The sequence below is a fragment of the Tamandua tetradactyla genome, chromosome 1 (genome assembly GCF_023851605.1).
Source record: "Tamandua tetradactyla isolate mTamTet1 chromosome 1, mTamTet1.pri, whole genome shotgun sequence".
In the NCBI taxonomy this organism is placed as follows: Eukaryota; Metazoa; Chordata; class Mammalia; order Pilosa; family Myrmecophagidae; genus Tamandua; species Tamandua tetradactyla.
Genome location: NC_135327.1, coordinates 93,383,788 through 93,406,832, shown reverse-complemented (window position 1 = coordinate 93,406,832; position 23,045 = coordinate 93,383,788). Strand labels below are relative to the sequence as shown.

General features: G+C 38.7%; 1 protein-coding gene across 3 annotated transcripts in view; it reads left to right on the top strand.

Moving 5' to 3' along the window:
* Positions 1–23,045, top strand: part of WIPF3 (WAS/WASL interacting protein family member 3) — a 102,853-nt gene that overhangs the window by 20,235 nt on the left and 59,573 nt on the right. For all 3 annotated transcript variants that reach the window (XM_077120825.1, XM_077120809.1, XM_077120819.1), the window contains exon 2: positions 10,031–10,177. In XM_077120825.1, the coding sequence (XP_076976940.1) occupies positions 10,088–10,177 (90 nt within the window). In that variant the 5' untranslated portion in view covers positions 10,031–10,087. The remainder of the gene's footprint in view (positions 1–10,030; positions 10,178–23,045) is intronic.

Here is a 23,045-nt window from a genome sequence, read left to right as displayed (position 1 = left end):
CATAAGAAACTAAGAATTATGTACTATATGCCCTCGTTTTTACAAATGGAAAAAATGAGGCCCATTGAGGTTAAATGACTTGACAAGGTCATCCAGCCAGGGAAAAAGCAAAACAAGAAGTAGAACCAGGTCTGTCTGACCCTAAGACCAAGCACAGTCCCCTGGATTTGGGTTGCACATGAGAGCATGTGTTTCTTCTGTTCCCATCTCCACCCCTCTTTGTAGTGCTTAAATATCTGAACACATTTTGATGCTGTTTTTCAGTTATTTCATAAGTTGGGAGAAAGTATAAAAAGCCTTTGAAAATCTGGCTTTTTTTATCCTAAACATTTTTTTATACCTTTCAAAGCAAAATAACATTTTAAAATGGGTTGTGAGAGTACAAAGCATCAAAGAGCTCATGAGTACAGCCTGTGACTTCCTGGAGCTCTGCATTCTTAACTGTCAGATTTTAGCAAACACTTCTCTAGATAATTGCTTAATTATTATGTCTGTCAAGTAAAAGCCTTCACAGCCATCAAGCACAGCCTATAAAAAATCCTTTAATTCTAGAACTTGAAAAATCTTGCCCTGGATTCCAGCAAGACAGAAGTCCAGTAGCACCTAATCATTGTCAGATTCATAAGGATGAAACTAAATGGGGAATGCGAAGGCACTTTGGCTAGAGAGGAACAAGTGTAGGAATTACATTGAACTTTATGGGGTCCCTTTCACTTGAGGGTCTCAAAACAATGTTGAAATATTTGCAAATGGAACAACAGAGTCAGAAAAATAATATGAGCTGAATCACACCAAGTTATTGAAACTATGTGGTTTTGGAGCAAGAAGACCAGGTCCAGTTCTGATGTTCTTTCTGAGATTTAATAAAAGCTGTATAACCTCTCTGAACCAAAAGGTGGCTATCTGTTGTCTGGATTATTGAGAAGGTTAAATAAAATTTTGTATAAAAAGCAACCAATACAGTGCTAAGCATATAAACAGGGTATGAAAAGTTATGTTCTATTTAGTTCCTGTTAAGTAATATTAATGGTTATAAAGATTGAGCTCCATAATCTCCAAGGCTTATCACAATAAAAGTTTATTTTTCCTAAAGTCTAATTGAGCGTTTTTAACTAATGGGTATTCTTACAATGGGTGAGTTAGGTCTTACAATGGGTGAGTTAGGGAACCAGGCTTCTTACCTCTTGTGGCTCTGCCAACCCACAGGGCCTTTGCTTCTAGCCAATGGATGAAAAAAGAGTGAAAAGTTGTGGGTGGCAGGTCTTTATGGGCCAGCGTGAAAGTAAAGAATAGAATATCATTTCTGCCTTCATCTCACTGGCCAGAATTCAGTCATCTGGTCTCACCTACTGCAAGGGAAGCCAGGAAAAGCAGTTTAGTTGTGTACTGATAGGTTCCACTAATAGCTCTGCCACGGTTCTCCTTAAAGTTTCTTCCTATTGTCATTTTTCCTTAGGTAAGAGGTGAGACCCTTGCATTTAAGTTTTTAAAGTTATTTTTCTTGTCCTTGCCAGTTCTTCACAAGGGAAGCAGATCTGTCTCTTCTCATATGTTTTATTTGAAAGATGAAATCCTTACATAATAAGACCTGTGTATTTTCTCTTATTCTATTAATATTTCAGCCAACTCATTCATCCCTGCTGTATAATTTTTTACTGAAATTAATTTTACCACTGAATGAAAGGTCATATAAAGAATTTACCAAGAGAAGAGAGAATTTACATCTCTACTTAAGCCAGCCATCTTCTCCTGGGGAATTCATCAAAAATCTTCATTGTAGTTCAAAGCTTGTGGCCTGCCCTATGAAATTTACCCATCTTACAGTGGGCTTTGTCTGCTTAGTGCTTAGACTATCTGTAAGTGAAAAACCGAGGAAGACAGTTGATGGTCAAGCTATTGACAATGAAACCACTGATGAAGAAAAGCTGAGAAAATCTGAACAATTAAACACTGGTTACTCTAAAAGTCAAGAATAAGTTGGACCAAGTGTCAAAGAAGAACCATAGCACCAATCAACAATAAAACACTAGACCAGAGGGAAATAGTGATCTTTAGAATTAACATATCAAAATAATCACATACCCAGACATCATAAAAAATTATAAGCCATACTAAGAAGCAAGAAGATACAGCTCAGTCAAGGGAACAAAACAGACTAAAACTTCAGAGGAGACCAGAATTTGGAACAGTTAATCAAAGAAGTTCAAACATGTCTCCTAATTCAATTCAAGGAACTGAAGGAAAATATGGATATAGAGCTAAAGGATATTAAGAAGACAATGTATGAGCATAAAGAATTGGTTTAGAAAGTTTAAAAAGAAACTAACAGAAATTATGTGGATGAAAGCAATAATGGAGATTAAAAATGCACTCGAGGCACACAACAGCAGATTTGAACAGGTAGAAGAAAGAATCTATGAATTAGAAGACAGGTCAATAAAAATCATACAGTCAGAAGAACAGTTAGAGAAAAGAATAGAAAAAATTAAGCAGGGTCTCAGGGATTTGAATGAGAGAATGAAGTGTCCAAATATACACATCATGGATGTCCCAGAAGGAGAAGAGAAGGAAAAAGGGACAGAAAGACTATTTGAGGAAATAATGTCCAAACATAAATATACATGTCCAATAAAGTAAATATACTCCAAACAGAATAATCCCTAATAGACCTTCTCTGAGATACATACTAATCAGACTGTCAAATGCCAAAGATAAAGTGACAGTTGTGAAAGTAGCAAGAAAAAAGTGATTCATCACATACAAGAGAGCCTCAATAAGACTAAGAGCTTATTTCTTATCAGAAAGCAGGGAGGCAAGAAGGCAGTGTATGATATATTTAAGGTCCTAAAAGAGAAAAACTGCCAGCCAAGAATTCTTTATCCAGCAAAACTGTCCTTCAAAAATGAGGGAGAGTTTAAAGTATTTAAGGATAAACAGGAAACAAGAGAGTTTGTCAATAAGAACTGTCCTACAAAAATTACTAAAGGAAGTTCAGCAAATTGGAAGGAAAATACAGAAGAGAGTGGCTTGGAATATTGTGAAGAAATGAAGATCTTTAGTAAAGGACTAAAAGTGTAAATGAATAATCCAATAGTACTGTATCCTAAATATACAACTCTACTCTTTAATTCCTGTAGGAATCAGAATGCACTTGAACAAGAAAAAGACATATTTCCTGAATAACGGACACACAAAATATAAAGAGGCAATGTGGGACAAAAACAACAAGAAGAGAAGAAACAGAGGAACATGAAAGGAATGAGAGCCAAAAAAAGATATGGCATATAAAAACCAAAGAACAAAACAGCTGCAGAAAGTACCACCTTTACAATAATAACACTGGATGTTAATGGATTAAACTCCCCAATCAAAAGATACACATTGGCAGAATGGATAAAAAGCATGATACAGCTATATATTATTTTCAAAAGACTCATATTAGACACAAAGACACAAAGACTTTGAAAGTGAAAGGATGGAAAAAGATATTTCATGCAAATAGTAACCAAAAAAAGAGCTGACTTAGCTATACTAATATTATTCAAAATAGACTTTAAGTCAAAGCTTGTGCAAGAGACAAAGGACACTATATATTAATAAAAGGGCCAATCCACCGAGATTAAATAGCAATGATAAATATTTGTGCACCTAATCATGTTGCCCCAAAATAAATGAAGCAAACTCTAGTGAAACTGAAGGAAGAAACAGACATCTCTACAATAATAGTTGGAGACTTCAACACTTCATCAGTAGATAGAACATCTAGACAGAAGATTAATAAGGAAACAGAGAACTTAAATTATATGAAAAACGAACTAGACTTAACAGACATATACAAAACATTGCATGCTAAATCAGCAGACTATACATTCTTTTCAAGTACACATGGATCATTCTCCAGAATAGACCACATGTTAGGCTACAGACAAGTCTCAATAAAGAGACTTTTGAGACAAGTCTCAATAAGGAATGAAATTATACAAACCACCTTCTCTGGCCATAATGGAATTCAATGAAAGGCAGAGAACTGGAAAATCCACAGATATATGGAAGTTAAATAGCAGACTTCTTAAACAATCAGTGGGTCAAAGAAGAAATTACAAGGAAAATCAGTAAATATCTTGAGACAAATAAAAACAAGAGCACAACATATCAAAAGCTATGGGATGCAGCAAAGGCAGTGCTGAAGAGGAAATTTATAGCCCTAAATGCTATGCATTAAAAAAAAAAAAAAGAAAGAGCTAAGATCAATGACCTAAGTGTATACCTGGAGGAACTAGAAAAAGAACGGCAAACTAAACCCAAAGCAAGCAGAAGGAATGAAATAACAAAGGTTAGAGCAGAAATAAATGAAATAGGGAATAAAAAAAATAACATTAACAAAAACAAAAGTTGGTTCTTTGAAAAGATCAGTAAAATTGACAAATCCTTAGCTAGAGTGACAAATAAAAAAAAGAAAATATAAATAAAATAAAATAGATTTTACATCCAAAGCACAAACAACAAAATAAATAATAGATAAATTGTATCTCATCAAAATGAAAAATTTCTGTGTATAAAGACTTTATTGTGAAAGTGAAAAGAAAGCTTACTCAATGGGAGAAAGTATTTGAAACCACATTTCTGATAACAATTAATATTCGTAATAGATAAAGAAATCATACATAAAATAAAATAAGAAATTAGAGGGAAACATTACTACTGAACCCATGGAAATAAAAAGGATCATAAGAGGATACTATGAACAACTATATGCCCACAAATTAGTCAATTTAGATGAAATGGACAAATTCCTGGAAACACACTAACAGCCTCACTGACTCCAGGAGAAACAGATGATCTCGATAGACTGGTTATAAGTAAAGTGATTGAATCAGTCATCAAAAACCTCCCAATAAAGAAAAGCTTAGACCAGATGTCTTCATAAGTGAATTCTACCAACCATTTCAAGAAGAATTAATACTAATCCTGTACACACTCTTCCAAAAAATTCAACAGGAAGGAACACTACCAGACTCATTCTATGAAGTCAACTTCACCCTAATACCAAAGCCAGATGATGTTACAAGAAAAGAAAATTACAGGCCAGTTTCTCCTATGAATACAGATGCAAAAATCCTCAATAAAATATTTGCAAATAAAATCTAACAGCACATTAAAAGAATTATACATGTTGGTCAAGTGGGTTTCATCCCAGGTTTGCAAGCATAGTTCGACATAAGAAAATCAATTAATGTAGCACACCACAATAAGAGAATGAAAGAAAAAAACCACATAATCATCTCAATTGATACAGAAAAGGCATTTGACAAAATCCAACATCCTTTCTTGATAAAAACACTTAGATCAGAATAGAAAGAAATTCCTTAACATGTTAATGGTATTTATGAAGAACTCACAGCCAACATCATACTCAATGGTGAAAGACTGAAAACTTTCCCCTTAAGCTTTGGAGCAAGAAAGGATGCTCACTGTTACCACTATTATTCAACAGTTTACTGGAAGTTGTAACTAGAGCAGTTAGGCAAGAAAAAGAAATAAATGGTATCCAAATTAGAAAAGAAGAAGTAAAACTTTCGCTGTTTGCAGATGACATGATCCTTTATATAGAAAGTCCTGAAAAATCTTTATCAAAGTGACAAGAACTAATAAATGAATTCAACAGAATGGGTGGGGTACAATATCAATACACAAAAATCAGCAGTATTTCTATATACTGGTAATAAGCAAGCTGAGGAGGAAATCAATAAAAATTCCAGTTACAAAGCAAGTAAAACCATCAAATATCTAGAAATAAAGTTAACCAAGGATGTAAAGGACTTATGCATGGAAAACTACAAAACTTTTAAAAAATAAATCAAAAGAGATCTAAATAAATGGAAGGACATAGGGTTCATGGACTAGGACGCCAAATATTAAGATGTTAAATCTACCCAAAATGACTTACAGATTCAATGTAATCCCAGTCAAAATTCGAATAGCCTACTTTGCAGAAATGGAAATGCCAATTATCAAATTTATTTGGAAGGGTAAGGGGCCCTGAATAGCCAAAACCATCTTGAAAAAGAAGAACGAAGTTAGAGGACACAACTTTCCTGACTTTAAAGCTTATTACAATACTGCAGTGGTCAAAACAGCATGGTGCTGGCACAAGGATAGACATATGGACCAATGAATTGAATTGAGAGCTCTGAAATAGGCCCTAACCTCTCAGGCTAACTGATTTTCAACAAGGCTGCAAAGTCTACTCAATTGGTAAAGAATAGTCTCTTTAACAAACGGTGCTGGGAAAACTGGCTATCCATATGCAAAAGAATGAAAGAATACCCCTATCTCACATGATATACAAAATTAGTTCAAATTGGATCAAAGACCCAAATATAAGAACCAGGACAATATAACTTCTCAGAAAGCCAGGTATAGAATTACCCTATGGCATGGCAATTCCTCTACTAGGTATATATCCCCAAAAGTTGAAAGCAGGGACTTGAACAGGTATTTTCACACCGGTATTCATGGTGGTATTATTCACAATTGCCAAAAGATGGAAGCAACCCAAGTGTCTATCAACTGATGAATGGATGAACAAAATGTGGTATATACATACAATGGAATGTTATTCAGAATGAAATGCTGGTTCATGCAACCACATGGGTGAGCCGTGAAAACATGTTGAGTGAAATAAGCCAGATACAAAAGGACAAATATTGTATGATCTCACCAATATGAAATAATTAGACTAGGCAAACTCATAGCATTAGAGTTTAAAATATAGGTTGGCAGGGGTTGGGTTGGGGCTTGGGAATGGGAAGTTAATGCTTAATTTGTGCAGAAGTTCTGTTTGGGTTGGTTGTAAAGTTTTGCAAATAGATGGTGGTGTGGTGATTATGAGTGTAATTAACAGCACTGAATTATGTAAGTGAATGTGGGAAATTTTAGATCTTACACATGTTACTAGAATAAAAGTTAAAAGATAAAACATAGGGAAAAAAAAAGATAAAACATAGGACCATACAACCCAGTGAGCCCCATTGTAAATGATGAACTGTAATTAATAGTACAATTATTATAAACATGAATTAAAACAAATGTGAATTACTGATTATATATGTTGAACGGAATGATCATATGTTAAGAATGTTGGTGTTTGTTATATATATTTTTTTAATTTTAAAATTAATTTTAAAAACAATGTTTGGGGCTGCATAATATCCTATTATATAGACGTCACAAATTTTTTAAGTAGTCTCATATTGTCTCTGGGACATTTAGATAGGTTCCTAAATTTTTCTAGTATTATCAGTGATGATTATTATAAACATGCTTGAATAAAAATTTGTATGCATCTCTGTTTTCTTAGAATAAGCTCCTAAATGTAGACTTCCTGAACAATATGATACATTTTAAGGTAATTGACTCAATATCACCAAAACACTTTCTTTCTGATTTTTAAGCTAATTGAAAATAATTTTCCTATTGATAAACAGAACTCAATAATAAACTAATCAACACACCAAAAAAAAAAAAAAAAGAAAAGAAAACAAATATACGACTAATGTAAAGTGTTAAAAGTAGGGGTTAGGGTATTTGGGAACGCTGTATTTTTTTACATGATATTTCTGTAAACCTACAACTTCTCTAAAAAAATTAGATAAAAAGAATATCCTGAGTGCCATCTATGAAAGAAAGTGTTAAAGTGCAAATAACTCATAATTTATGATTTTCTCATCTGAATTGGGCTTGACTCCAAGTTGCTTTGGCAGTCAGCCAGTAAAATGTTAGTTTGTCTGCCCGGTGTTATTGTGTATATTGGATTGTGTGATAAAATAAGATAACATTGATTCTACCAGGAAGAAGGATCCACTACCCTCAGTGTTAATACAACTTTATGCTGTGCACTTGAATGAGTTTCCCCCCTTAGATTTTCTGTTCATGTTCTCATGTCTAGGAAAGAGACCCAGTAATGTTCAGACCACTTCCTTCAGGTAAACACTTGTCATGGTGTTGTATGGTGATCAGCACTTGCATGTCTTTGGAAATCAGAAGAAAATTTTGATGGACTCCTTCCACAAAAGTTGCACTAATACATATATTTTATACCATTTCAAAGCTTAATACAATGTTGAGGAATTCTTAACCCTGCTGGAAAGAAGCGAAGGTTCAAATCTCAGGTCCACCGTAAACTCACTGTGACTTTGGCAAAATACTCAAGATCTATGAACATCCTTTCCTTGCTAATAAAAATGGGAATGACACTACTAACCTTAGAGGATTACCGTGAAAATTAATATGATTAGCCCTGTCCTATAGTAGCCACTGTATAAAAACAGAAAATGAACTAACAGAGATTACGAAAATAAAACACAGTGGACTGTGTTAAGAAATTCCCTGAGGCCTAGTAAATAAAATACCATTTTATATAATTGACTTTTGTTTCTATGGAGATAAAAGTGTTAACATGAAATAAGTACAAATGCCGTAAGATTTTAAAGATGAATAAACAGAGGCACAGGAGGCCTTGTTCTGGTCTCCCAATGACTAAAGGTATAGCAGGAACACAAATTCACCCCTACATCTGATGTTTATTTTAGTTCCAGCTTGAATTGCTGTCAGGTTCTTGTATAGAATTTCCTCATTTTGTAAACTGTGGGGTTCTTTTAATACAGGTTTTAAACTCTTGCAGTTTGTCTTGATAGACACACACACAGAGAGATACACCACAGAGAAATAATGTATTTATTTAGAGATCAGACATCTTACAAATTTAACTACATGAAACAGAATCGTACCTGCAAAATACCAAAAGCCCCCTGCAGGTGTAACCCGGGCAACGTGGGACGTGACTCCCAGGGATGAGCCTGGCCCTGGCATTTTGGGATTGAGAAAGCCTTCTTGACCAAAAAGGTAAATGGAATGAAACAAAGTTTCAGTGGCTGTGAGATTCCAAATAGAGTCCAGAGGTCATTCTTATGCAGTATGTAGATATCCCTTTTTAGTTTTTAGTGTATTAGAATAGCTGGAAGGAAATGCCTGAAATTGTTGAACTATAATCCAGTAGACCTGATTCTTGAAGACAATTGTATAATGATATAGCTTTTTAGGTGTGACCATTTGATTGTGAAAACTTCATGACTGACACTTCCTTTATCCAGTGTATGGACAGATGGGTAGGAAAATAAAGACAAAAAAATAAACAAATAGTGGGGGTGGGGGTGGGGTAAGGTATATGGGATATTTTTGGTGTTCTCTTTTATATTTGTTTTTATTCTGTTGTTTTCTTTCTGAGTAATGAAAATATTCAAAAGTTGATTATGGTGATGAATGCACAGCCGTGTGATGATACCGTGAGCCAGTGATTGCATACTTTGGATGGTTATATGGTATGTGAATATATCTCAATAAAATTGCATTTTTAAAAAAAGGGGGAAAAACCCCCTGGGTAGCCGATGTCAGACGTAAATTCCCTGGAGAGGAGAGACGGCACGCCAGACAAATGTATAGAAATGATACAGGAACAGCAAGGAAAGCAGGAGAAACAGTGGAGCCGGCAGGACGAGTACTACCGTGGCTGAGCCTTGCTGGAGGCTGGCATCTGAGACAGGTGGAGAAGCTTAAATTTTGTTCCGTTTGCCTTGCTTAGGAAAGTGGAAGTTATGTACAGAATATTTTAAAATTACATTGAAAATGATAAAGCTAACAATTTAATGCTAAAAGGTAGGATTCCGTAATGTGGAAAAACCATTATGGAATAAGGTGTTGCTATTTAGATATTCTTGTTATATTGAGACAAAAATGGCTAACTTCTGTCAGTTTATACCCCAATTTTCTATAGAATCTGTTCCTTTCAATCTCCAGTACTTAACACGATGCCTGACTCACAGCAAGTACTCAGTATTTATTGAATGAGTGAATGAACAAATGAACAAGTAAAAGAATGAAGGTGTCTATAATATGTGTGCATGCCATATGGGCTCTCTGTATATGAATAATGACAGTGACGCCTAAACTGTCCCATTTTTTTCTTTTTCAGAGCAGAAAGCGCTCCCTTGAGACCATTCATAGGCAACAGACACCAACACCGTGACATATGCCAGTGCCACCGCCACCACCGCCTCCTCTGCCTCCGCCTCCTCCTCCTCTGGGGGCCCCTCCCCCTCCGCCACCATCGGCACCCCTGGTAAGACCTGTGTTCTGTTTGGTTTACCGCTGCACAGAAATTCCGCGAACACGCTGGAGCAGAAGGTTTCAATGCTCAGCGCCAGCCATTACCCAGCTCCTCTGTGGCAGGTGGTGCTCAGGTGGCTGGTTCTGGCAGTCTCATTCCAAGCCAGCCTGGCCCGGGGTTTTCCTCTGGCCTTAGGTTTTCTCTCCCCAACTCGACCACGCTGCCCCTTCTCAGGGTGGTCTACCAAGGGCTACATAATTTCTTCTCTAGTTCCTGCTATTTGGCACAGGCTTCCTGGGTCTCCTTGTTGACTCTTGCCCGGCTGGAGACGGGCCAACATAGCCTCCACCTTGCTGTGCCAAAAGCACACAGCCCAGGCGGGGCTGCGATGTGCAGTTCCACCATGTCGTTTGGATGATGACAGTGAGAGCTCGGGCTTCCCTTCCCTGGTTCTGCCCGCGAGCAGGATAAGTGTCTTATGAAATACATAATGAAATATAGATCTTTAAGGGAAGCTTCTGTTTGGGCAGTCATTTCCGTTTGTGTGGCTGGATACTCTCGGTTGAATACTCTCGGTTTGGGTTGTCCGGAGGATGTGGAGGAGGGTTGTTTAGTTTTACATCTGCGCGTCTCTCAATCCACTGCTGCTTAGGGCCAGAGAACTGTTTGTGGGGTGCTGTCCTGAGCATTTTAGGATGTTTAGCAGTATCCCTGGCCTCTGACCTCCCAACATGGAAACGATGGAAAATGTCTCAACTCACTGCCAAATGTCCCCTGCGGGACAAAATTGCACCCTAGCCCACACCCATTGAAGAACACCGCTAGTGCTTACTGCTGCCATGCAGCTTTCCCTGAGGAAAACCTGGTGCACCCCTCACTCCCTCTTTTCCCAAACCACAGGCTGCTTCAGGGAGGGTGGTCTAGCAGGACAGCAGCTCCTGTTTTCAGTCGGAGGCAAAGAATGTGGCAACACACAGGCAGCCCCACTTAGGGTTGCTCTGAGCCAAGTCGGCAAAGCCAGGCATAGAACCTCACCTGCCATCCTCCTCGGGAGTGCAGCCCTCTCCCCAGGGCCTCGGGGCCTATTGGTGAAGAGTAGAGGACCTGAGGCCCTACTGCTCGCCCTCACCAGGGTGCGAGTGTGCCTGAGATGTCTTCCCCTTTGGCGTGAGCTTGGCACGTTGACCCTATCTGAGGTGCCTGGGCATTTATCTGCCTGAACCTTGGCCCTGGTCCTTGTGGAAAGGGTGGTCTTGTGGAAAAGCAGCACATAGGCGTGAGTTTCTTACCGGAGCTTTCTAACCAAAGTCTAGAAAGAATGAGAACAAGTGTCTAGGTCCCGCTGCTGAGTTTTATCCTGCAAGGGATCAAAGGAAGTAAGCGGCTTGTAAGTGAAGGAAACACTCAAGACACTTTCGTAGACTAGCACTGAAGAAGTTCAAATTATAACTTTTAAAATACCAAAATAGACCCATAAAGCTAGCCAGAAAAAAATACATTTATCAAAATGCATGTTGTTGGAGATTTGAGAAAATAGACACTTTTAAACATTGCTGTGACATAGTAATATCTGGGATGCAATATTGAATGAGGCTTTCTGGCAGAAACAGTAAACTTTGTTGAAGCATCGTTTTTCCCCTGAAATCTGGTAGTTTTCTTTTTGAGACTACCTTAAAACTTAACCTCAAAAGAGCCCAAAGGAGTCTATAGAAGGATGTGCATAGGAATGTACTTTATTCTAGTGAAAAATTAGATCTCAACTGGTTTATGAGAACTAAATGAAATTTATTGTCATTCTTTGTTAATTAAAAATTGCATTATGCCATAGAGTTAATTAAAACTACAATCACAACTATGCTGATTCTGGAAAAGTAGATATGAGATGATGGATAAGAAACCACACATCTGTACCTAATGAAATCACCTGTATAACATATGCAATAGCAAAAATCAGAAGAGAATTTGGAATGCTAATGATAAAATTTAATATTTCATTTGGGAATTCTTTTTCTTTAAAGATGCTTAAGCTCATGATAAAAATAATTCTACATTTGGTTAATTTTTTTTTGCATTCTCTCCCAAATTAAAAAAAAAAAGCCATCTAACTCATGGAGAATTAGGTCAATTTAGGAGGGGGAAAACCATGTAAATTTTAGTATTTAAAAAAACACGTATAGGATTGGGCAGGCCACAGTGGCTCAGCAAGCAGAGTTCTCGCCTGCCATGCCAGAGACCTGGGTTCTATTCCCGGTGCCTGCCTATGCAAAAAAAGAAAAAACACATATGTGTCTACAATCTGGGGAAAATATTTGTAGTGAATATTAAAGGAGAAGAGTTAGCTTTTAGTTTAATTGCTCTTACAGATCAATAAAGGAAGGACGAAGAGAAAATGGGCATAGGATTATAATGGGGGAAGAAATGCAAAGCCTTCAACCTCACAACATTTGAATAAACACAAATTGAAACATGAGAAACCATTTTCACCTGTCACTTTGGTGATGGGGCATTTTAAATGCTGGCTTAGGAACCAAGCACTTATTACTCCTAGTGGGAGCAAAGATGAGTATAGCTCCCTAAAGCACCACTTGTCAGTATAGATCAAAACCCTTAAATGGATATACTATATGACTCAGTTTCACTTCAAGAAATTTTTCCATAAGGAAATAATTGTAGATGTACAGAAATATATAGCCATGGAATATTAATGAATGCACTATATACTGCAGCAAACAAAAAAGAGGGAAAAATAAACTGTCTAAATTTTTCATACTGTAAGATTAAATAAACTATTATATAATCCATAAACAGGATACTAGGCAGCCATCAAAAATCATATGAAAATTATTTTGTAACTTCCAATGTAATGATCAGTTGAGACCAGCATCATCCATGAAAGCTAAACCACAGAATGAATGGCTGTTGGGAAACTGGATCCCAGCATCCCTCCATGGGTCACTTCTAATTTCAGAGGGGAAAGTGTGCCTTCAAAATGGCGCAAACTAACTCCAGGAAGGGAACAACCTCACATCACCAGCCTTATGCCAGGATGGAGTGAGAAGTGCATAGTATTGCCCTGTAGTAATATGCCAGGAATGAATGCTCATGAACAGACAATTCAGTATATCCGGAATGTGGGACATTCTACAACAGAAATTGGCAAACTACAGCCTATAGAGTGAGTCTGGCTTGCTGCCAGCATTTGTACCACCAAAGAGCTAAGAATGGTTTTTACATTTTCAAAATGGTTGAAAGAAATCAAAAGAAGAAGAATATTTGATGTGAAAATTGTATGAAATTTAACATTAGTGTCTAGAAGTGAAGTTTTATTGGAATGCAGCCATACTCATTCATTTCTGAAACATTTACGGCTGCTTTGCCCTGTGCTAACTGAACACAATTAAGTGAAATATTATCCTCCCAGGAAGAATTCTATTCTTCTCACTGGTAGGCTTGTATTACAAAACAAAATTATACTCAATTGTTATTATTATATTTTGAATTTTGTCAATAAAAAAAGTGTGGGCATCTGTTTTTTCTCTTGTTATATAACTACATATATATAGATATAGATATACATATACATATAGATATGCATATAAGGATATATATATATTATCCTTGATTTTACCTCTTGGCCCACAAGCCTTAAATAATTTACTCTTTGGCCCTTTGCAGAAAAAGTTTGCCAACATCTGTCATATAAAACAGCCGGTCTCATTCAGCCTTCCATTTGTCACCAGCAGACAGGGATCCTTCCACTTCCATCAGATCAGGTCCCTTCCCTGCTCCAACTGCCAGGGACTTCCTATCACTCTCCTCCCTGGGACCCTCTCATCCCTGCATGGCCTGGCCCCCACCTGCCTCTCAGGCTGCACCCATCTCCCTGGTGTCTCTGCTGCCCTGGAGCCCACTAGGTGCCCTCCTGCTTCAGAACCACTGCAGAGCCATTCCTTCTGCCTGGGAGGCTCCTGCACATTTCAGCTCAGATGTCATCTTGGAGAAACATTTCCTCCCACCTCCCACGGACAGGTCATCCTATGAAAGATTTTTAGAACATGCCTTTAAAGCCTTCCTTCATAGCAGTTGCAGTTTTTATTTGATTAGGGTCCGTATTTTATGTTTTGTGTCCTTTTGTAACTGTAGTATCTGACTTAAACTAAGCATTCAGCTCGTTGAATGAATGAATGAGTGTGTGAATAGGGAATGAATAATTGGATGGATGGGGCTAGGAAATGGAGTTAAACCTCTTCATAACCAGAGTTCAGGATTCTAAACATCTATGCTAGTGGGCCAGCATGTCAGACTTCATTATATTTAATCTTTGCAGGCATGGGGCATTTTGTGTGCTATGTCTGATCCTCTGGAATGAAACCTGTCCTATCAGACCTCACTTTAACTCTGAAACGTCTGGCAATCCCTCCAGGGGAATTGGTTTCTCCCTACCCTACTTCACACACACACACGTCCTCCATCTCTTTTCCTCTTCCGTGCTGTTCATCTTCTCTAATATCAAGATGGTGGAACAAGAAGAAGGACCAAGTAAGCCTACTGTTTTGTTTCTTTGTTTTTTATTGTACCATTTTGTTTTCCCTTCTTGTCTCCCCTGTTCCCTGTCTTTTGAACTCCACTCCTTTGTCTCATCTTTTTAAAATCCAATAACAATATCAAAATTGCCTGCACTACACATTGATCCACTTATACTGAAATTATTATTGTTGTCTTGGTAACGGAATATAACAAAACAATTATCTAAAGAAAATACAATGGATTTGAACTTTGAAATTTAGGAGAATTTTATAGAAATTTTATTTTCAATTCTATGAATTTGACCCGGGTAGTGTGTAAGATGAGATAATAAGTTCTTTGTGGGGTTGTGACTTCCATTTTCTTGCCACAATCCCATAGTCACTGAAAAAGTCATGAAAAGCAAAACTCTGAGTAGGAAGCTGCTGTGGTGCTACACAGAGAAGCATACCGTGGCTCCTCAGTCTTCTGTTTCCACATCACTATTTGCCATAGTCTTTGTTTGCACTCAAAAATGGCAGAGGCATAATTTTTCTCCTTGCAGTATAAGGATTGCATGATTCATGGGCCAGGTTGACTTTTAAGGATCTGTGGCTTACATGGGGAAATTTTCCCATCACCTCTAGCATGCAGGGGCTCATGTGGTATAGACAAGCATGTCAATCAAAGAAAGAAAACGTGGAAAATGCAGTATTATCTGAAGTCCCATGAGAGCCTTTTTCGGAGTTTTGTGATTTCTGTAGCTTAAAAAAAAAGGAAAATGCAGGGGCGGAGTGCCCTAGGTAGAAGGGGCTTAGAAAGAATTGCTATTACCCTATATTCTGGAAAAGGTCATTTGCATGTTTACTGGTTTACTAGGAATAATGAGAGGCTTAAAAAATCTTAAATGCTGTCACTCAGGTTCTCCTGACACTCGCGTGCTTTGGTTAATCTTGCTAATGAGGGATTGAGGATGTTTGCTGGGGTGAACAGTGGCCACTGGGACAGGGACAAGGCTTTTGCATTAGGCCAAGCTATTAGGATAGTATGAAATTGATTTCTGGTCTCTGCTTAACAGCTTGCAAGACTACCACTATTGTCTGCAGGTAATTTTAAAAACTTGATTGTCCCTCCTCTCCTTTGTGGGTTTGCAGCAGGAGCTGTAACACAGCTCCAGTGAAAAACGTGCCAGTCTTTGCATCAGATTTACTTGATCTGTAAGGGTGAGAGGTGTGGCAGGACCTGCCATTCACACTTTCAAAGGGCCATTCAGGATGGTATTTAAATGTGTTTCTTTTTTCACAGCTGTGAGGTGGGAGGGGTGGTGGCTGGAACAAAAAGGGGAGGTCTTGCAGGAGGCAGTGATTACGCTCTCATAATGCCCAGAGCTTGGCATCCACTGCCTGTGAGGGTTGTTCAATGCTTTATCACATTTCATATGAACCCAGGAGCCGTAAACTGCCCTCATGCCACATCTGAGCTGAGGATATGTCAAGAGGGTGATGCCAGCTTCGGTACCCAAGGCGGGCCCTCAGGAGCCTCAGGCCATCTCTGTAGCAGTGATAACAGGCTAGAGTTTATTTTATACCTTAACCTTTTGGCTCCTTGCCTTTGAAATTTTTAAAAATTATAGTGCAATTAATTAACAATGCCTAGAAACCGGCCATGAACCATTTCCTCCCACATCCTCCTGGTTTGTTTTTTCCTATGCACGTGATTTTGCTCGGGAGGGGTACTCGCGTTTGGAGCCAGGGTCTTTGGGGCCGTGCACCCCTTTCCCCAAACTGCTGTTTCCCTCTTCCCCTCTCTTGCCTTAAGAAGGAAAAAAGACTACTGATGGCAGGTGGATGCTGGCAATTAGAGGCTAGCCCTGTCTGAGGGAGCAAAGAACCAGAGACGGTTCACGCTCCATGAGGGAGCTCGGCCCAGATGGAGCAGGGAAAGCTGCAATCCCACCAAATACAACCCTGCAGGGGGGAGTGTCGGCAGCAGTAAAGTCATCTTTTCCTAGAATATTTAATGAAAAGACAGTTAACATGAAGTGAAAAAAAATAATACATATAGGCAGTGTCGTCCCAATTATATAAAACAAAACAAAACTGCCTATATGTTTCCTGCTTTTCTCATTTCATGTTGATTGTCTTTTCACAAAACTGAATGATTTCACCCTTGCACTGTCTGATGAAGATTGTAAGGAAATAGAACACATAATCATAGCTGGGGGGAGGGCAGCTTGAGAAGGTTTTAATTTTCTTCTATGTATGGTTCTGCGTTTTCTCAGTTATCTACATGGTACATATATTACTTTTATAATTAGGTTTTATTAAGGTTTTAATAAACAAAAAAGAATGATCACTTACCTGTTGGATGAGTTGGCTCCTATAATAATAATACATAATAATAATAACTGGCAATGACAGAATTACTGTTGTATATTGTGCTGAGCACTTAACATGGACTATTTAAATTCATATTTACAATCCAGTGAGGTAGGCACTGATAGTGCCATTTTACAGTCAAGGAAACAGAGAGGTTGCTAATGGGTCTCATGTCACACAGCCAGATTCCTCCCCAGACTCTGACTGCAGAGCTTACGTGCTTAACCTCTGTGCTGTACTGTCTCCAGGTGTGAGCACAGGTCAGTTCAGGATGCTGGTGACTACAGCAGTCCACACTTCTTGAGCATGTGCTGAGTGCTTTGCATTGTTGTAGGTGCACAGCACATATTGAGTTACACAGTGGCCCTTTGAGGCAGGTAGTATTGTTACTCTCATTTTATAGATGAGCTAGCTAAGGCACAAAGAGAGAAAGTGACTTAGTCTGGTCACACTTGTGTCTGGCAGAGGCATGGATTGAACACGGAAAGAATGGCAAACCAAGTCGACTGCCCTGTGCCAACACCCTTCTCAAAGATTACATCTCCGTCTCTAAATCAAAAAGTTTTCATCCCCCCAAACCTAGAACTGAGTTTCTAGTGAGCTTCCTGTATCCCAAGTCTCCTGAGATTGCTCTTTTCTTTTCACTTTAACTTTTTTTTCCTTTGAGGTTCCATAATTTTCCCTACTTGTTTGTCACGCTTTGGATAAAACCCTTGGTTTAACAGCAGCAGATCACCATTAGAGAAACAAATACATTACACAGTAACTCAGTTTGTCTTGTTTTTAGTTTACAATGGGGTGGTCGATGGGCTCTGAAAGCCAGGGTGACAGCTTTGACAATGGGCACACAGAGGGGACAGCAGATGCCCCTTGATTTCAGGAGACTGTGTCCTTAACATTGACCAGGTCACCTTGCAAATGTGTTGAGCTTTTGATGCATAAAATTGTCGGGTCTCTATCTCTGAAGAGTTTGGAACCCAAATCTACAAAGCCCGAGCTTGTCGGTGATCACGTCTCTGTTGTAGAAGTGCTGAAAGTAGCACTGGGTTCTTATTCTCAGACCAGAACTCTGTACCACGCGCTGCCTCTTAGTTAAGAATCTCCTGCATTTGGGATCCTGGAAGTCTCTTATTTAATTTACAGAGCCCCCTCATCCTCTGAATCAGTCCCCTTTCATCCTCCTAGGCTTCCTTCTCTGAGCATCAGGAGCAGGTATATGCCTTGCTAAGGAATGCTTTAAGCTTTTTCTAGAACAGGCCAGAGGAGGGTGAGTGTTGAAGATCAGTGGGCTGTGGGTCACACAACAATTAGTGAATGCCTCGGAAACAGGGGGTCTGTGCCTAGGTCACTACTTGGCCCATAGCAGGAACTGAGCACCTCGCATTATTTCCTGAACTAATAAATTCCACCAAGATGTAACTATGAGCTAAGCAGCCCCTTCTTTACATTTTCCACTGCCTAAGCTTTGAAAATCAGAGCACATCGTATGTTGTACTGTGTCAGAACACCATCAGTACATTCAAATTTTAGTAAGAATATGTTATAGAACAAACAAATAGAGTCAAATCAGAAGCAACAAATTCAGGGATAGCAAAATTGTGACCTCAGGTACTATTATTTTAAAAACCTTTAAGCGTCCTTTGGGGCAATCTTCCCTGTTACAATTTGGTACTGTTTTCAAAGAGAATGGTCTCTGTGCCTTTGCTTTACATAAAGAAATTTAAGAACTTGCAAATAACACAGTGTACCTGTTTTGTACATGATGGGAACAGATTTCCATTTTAATGAGATATTCTCACAATAGAGTTCAACGTCTTTTCAAGCTGGTGAAAGCAAGATTCCACCTGTTCCACAAATATTATTTAAAACACGAATGTGTAAAAACATGTTTGTGTCCTACAGCCATCCATTCAGCACCTGTTGTTCTAAGCTGGCAGTTTCAAGAGGGGTCGTGTAATGATGCCGCATAATGGTTAAAACAAAACAAAACAAAACAAAAACAGCGAACGAAAGCACGTGAGCTTTACAGTCACACAGATTGGACGTTGAATCCCAGCTCTGACATCTGCTAGCGATAGGATGTCAAGCAAATTATACAACAGCTCTGAGCCTCAGTTTCCTCATCTGCAAATAGGAACGATAACAGCCGTGCCCGAGGCACATTGCCCCTGGAATGGAAACTCCATGAGGACAGGGATTTTGGTCTGTTTTGCTTACAACATATATTTTTAACCCCTTGAGAAGTGAGTGGCTAGCACAGAGTAGGCAATTAGTATATATGTGCTGAATGAATGAATTAGGGGGTGGTTGTGGGAATCTAATAAGAAAATAATCGCTGTTGTTCTTCACCAAAGGTCTGTTGGTATGTAGTTAATATTATTTGGGAATCAGACAACAGATGAAAAAAATAACCAGATCTGGGGCTAAAAAGTTGATGGCAAAGGTCCCTATGGTCAGTAGGGGTTGGAGATGAGAAACCAGAAGTCAAAAATCAAGGTTGGGAGCCTGGCTTATCCAATTTGGAGAGTCAGGCCAGAAGTATGAACATAATCTGAAAGCATATCGCCAGACGTTACCACTTCCAGACTTTCACGTGTTCCAAATCCATGCCAGTAGCTGCTCCTGTAACGTGATTCTGAGGATTGAATAGTTTGCTTTCTTTTCTCTTTTGTGCATGACCTGATTTGAGTGGGACTGAGTGCATGGGTGTAGCAGGAGGTGCCTGGAATCAACCACAGGTTAGGGTGGTGTGGCCTCAGCTGTGGACTGTCCTGGGTGAGCTGGGAGGTCAAGATCTGAGGGTGTCCTTTAGCTTCCACTCCAGTGAAATGGCAGTCCGGTTAAAATATTTAAAACATTTAAGAGGATTGTTTTCTCAGCTGTTGTTGGGTTTGTCATTTCAGAGACAGCTTCAGCAGAAGCAGTTCAAGAGGCTGCCTAGGGGAAGGGCACAGGTCCCTGTGGAAGGTTCAGCAAATTCCTCCACTCCAGGCTCCTCTCTAAAGGGAAAATTGAGATCTTTAGGCCCTGTGGGAGTCCTGGGATGCTATGACTCAAATGCTGTGGCTTGGTCTTTCTCTACCTTAGTCATTCATTCATTTGAAACTATATGGACCAAGGAAATTTGAATACTGATGGGATATTGGTCGATCTAAAGAAACTCTTCTTAATGTTATTGTTGATTTTATTGTTACTTTTATTTAATAATATTCTGGTTATATTTTTAAAAATTCTTTTCTTTTATAGTTATACACTGAAATATTTATGATGATCTCAATGTTGGATATATGTTTTAAACAGGCTGGGATTTGGAGAGGGAAAGTATAGACAGAGATGAAACAATATCGGTTGTGAGTTAATAATTGTTGAAGCAGGGTAGTGCACCAGGGCTCATTGTATTACTCTGTCAACTTTTGTATATGTGAACAATTTTCCATAATAATAAAAGTGTTTTTCTCTTAAATAGTCATCAACAACCTTACATTTAATGCAAAATAGAAGCGATATGGCAAAACCAGTCATGTAGCATGCTCTCACTAATTCATATGGGTGTGAGAGACCAAATAGAAGATGATTTTTAATCAGGATAAAAAGACCTGTGTAGGATGCTTATGGTTATTTTGTCTAGAGGCACAGGACCTCTGCTTGAAATTCTGTTTGTGTGTGTGGGTGTGATTTGTAACCCTCCACCCCTGCAGCCACCCCCAACAATCTGGCTCCTGTTTTTTTAGTAATTAATGTTAAGATTTTTTTAGCTCCACTTCTCTACAGCCAAAGTATCGTAGCTATTCCCTGAGTTAATATGTGGAATGATTTGTTAATATGTGGAATGATTTCTCCTAAGAATGAAAATCGATACAAGCGACTTTGAACTTGAATGGCAGAGAAGCTATGAGGTTTACCATCCTAATGTCCTTTGCTACATTTTATTTTAATAAACCTTGAGACCAAGTGCAAACAGCAGATAGCAAACAGTGCTTTGGGAAACTGTTGCTTTTACTGATCTCGCCCCTGGTACAAGGACACTTAGCACCAGCTGGTGTTTCCTCCTCAAAGTGCAAAGGACATTGTGGGAATTGTTTAAGTAAAACTTTCTCAGTCGCCAACTCTTAAAGCCAAGGTTACCCAGATATGGAAGTACGCTGCCTTCCCTGATGAATGCCTGCTACAACTGTATTGTTGAAGGATTCCAGAGGTGGTGAGGGGAAACTTTAAAACTTCTGGGCATGGCAATAGTTTGGAAAGTATGTAATTTACAGATAGAAAGATAGGTAGACTCAACATATATCTATATATAGAGAGATATATATTCTATATTTAGAGACAAAGAGATATAATCATTGCTAAAGAAGAACATCATCTGAACTATCAATAGACAATTGTTAAAGGGAAAAGAAGCCCCTGTGAAGGATTTTCGCAGAGATCGATATATGTTACAAAACAAAAAAATGTGAGGTGTTGGAGTTCTCTAGGAAATTAAATCTAAGACAGAGGTTAATAAGTATTTAAAAGCTAAGAATCATCAGAAGAATTCGTTGTATTTTCTTCTGGGTTGTTTGTTTGCTTTTTGTTGGAGAGTAGGGTGTGTATCTTTAAGAATAAACACACAGTGATTACCTGAAAATTAAAAATTCTCAGGAAATTCATTCATACAAGTAGTCATAAACCATGTCTAGTGTTTGCTCAGACAGTTGCACTAGAAGGAAGCATATTTTCCATGAATGTGTAAGTATTACTTTACCGGAGAGGCACCATGATTTCCAACTATAACTTTCACCTCTAGCTTCAGTCATAAAAAAATAAAATATTATTCATAGGGAATTCCTAAAAGAAGTTAAAAGTAAATGCAATGATTGGTATAAAATTAGAGGGTTTGACTTTGGACGATTAAAGAAAAGGACGTGTATGAAGGAGAATGAACCAAAGAGATAGTTCAGGAACTACAACCTGGAGACTTTTCCCAAGTGGAGGAGTGTGACACAGATGGGTCCTTGTGGGTGCGTGGGTGATGGCCCACCTTGGCCCTCCCTCTCTGGAGATCACATCACAGGCACCCAGGGGCTTCTTCAAACTTTTCAGGCCACTATGGAGATTCAGACCCAAGAGGGGAGTATGCCATTCCCCTCCCTGCCCCGGCCCTGACCCCTGGAGCATCACTGCTGAAAGCAAACCCCGTGACCAAGTGATGGGATGGGAAAAGTGGAGAAACACTGCACTGAGCAGTTAGGATTTAAGGGATGGTTATGGCTGCTAAATCATTATAGAGATAATCCTTTTTGTTTTTTGGTATATTGCAGTAGAAAGAGGGAAATAGCTGAAATCTTTGAATTGTCATTCAACTGCCTTGATCTCTGATAATGGTTGTATAGGCTCTATCTTGTGCCCTTTTGATTGTAGAAATCTGGTGACTGGTCCTCACTAGGACCCATTTTATCCAGTTCTTCCACTTTATAGTCTTGTGATCACTAAAGACAGCCCCTGATGTTTATTAATGAAGGGCCTTGGGTCAGCCCAGAACTAGCCCATCCCAAGTCCAACGTTATCTTGATAACCTAAGCTGGATCTGACCAAAATGGGCCCATCTGACATGGGCAGTAGCTCAGACTTTAGACTTTAACCTATGAGAGACGTATACCTCATTATAGTACTAAAAATCATGCCCATCATCGTATAAGGCTGTCACACGTTCTGTGACTAAGCATGTAGTCACTCTCTGCGTGTTCAATAATGACATCACTTCTAATGCATCATCTGGGGCCACTGTGCTCAATATACTAAAACCTGCCCATCTTTTGATACTATAAAACCATCGTAATTACTGCAGTTCAGAGAGACAGATTTTGGGGTCGAGTTGCCATCTGCTCTCCTGCTTCGTTCTTAGCAATACACTCTCTTTCTGTCTTAGAAACCCTGATGTCTCAAGTCATTGAGCACGTTGGGCAAAGAATCACCATCTTTGCCCAGTAACACCATCAATAGATGGGGTGACTCGAGGGGAC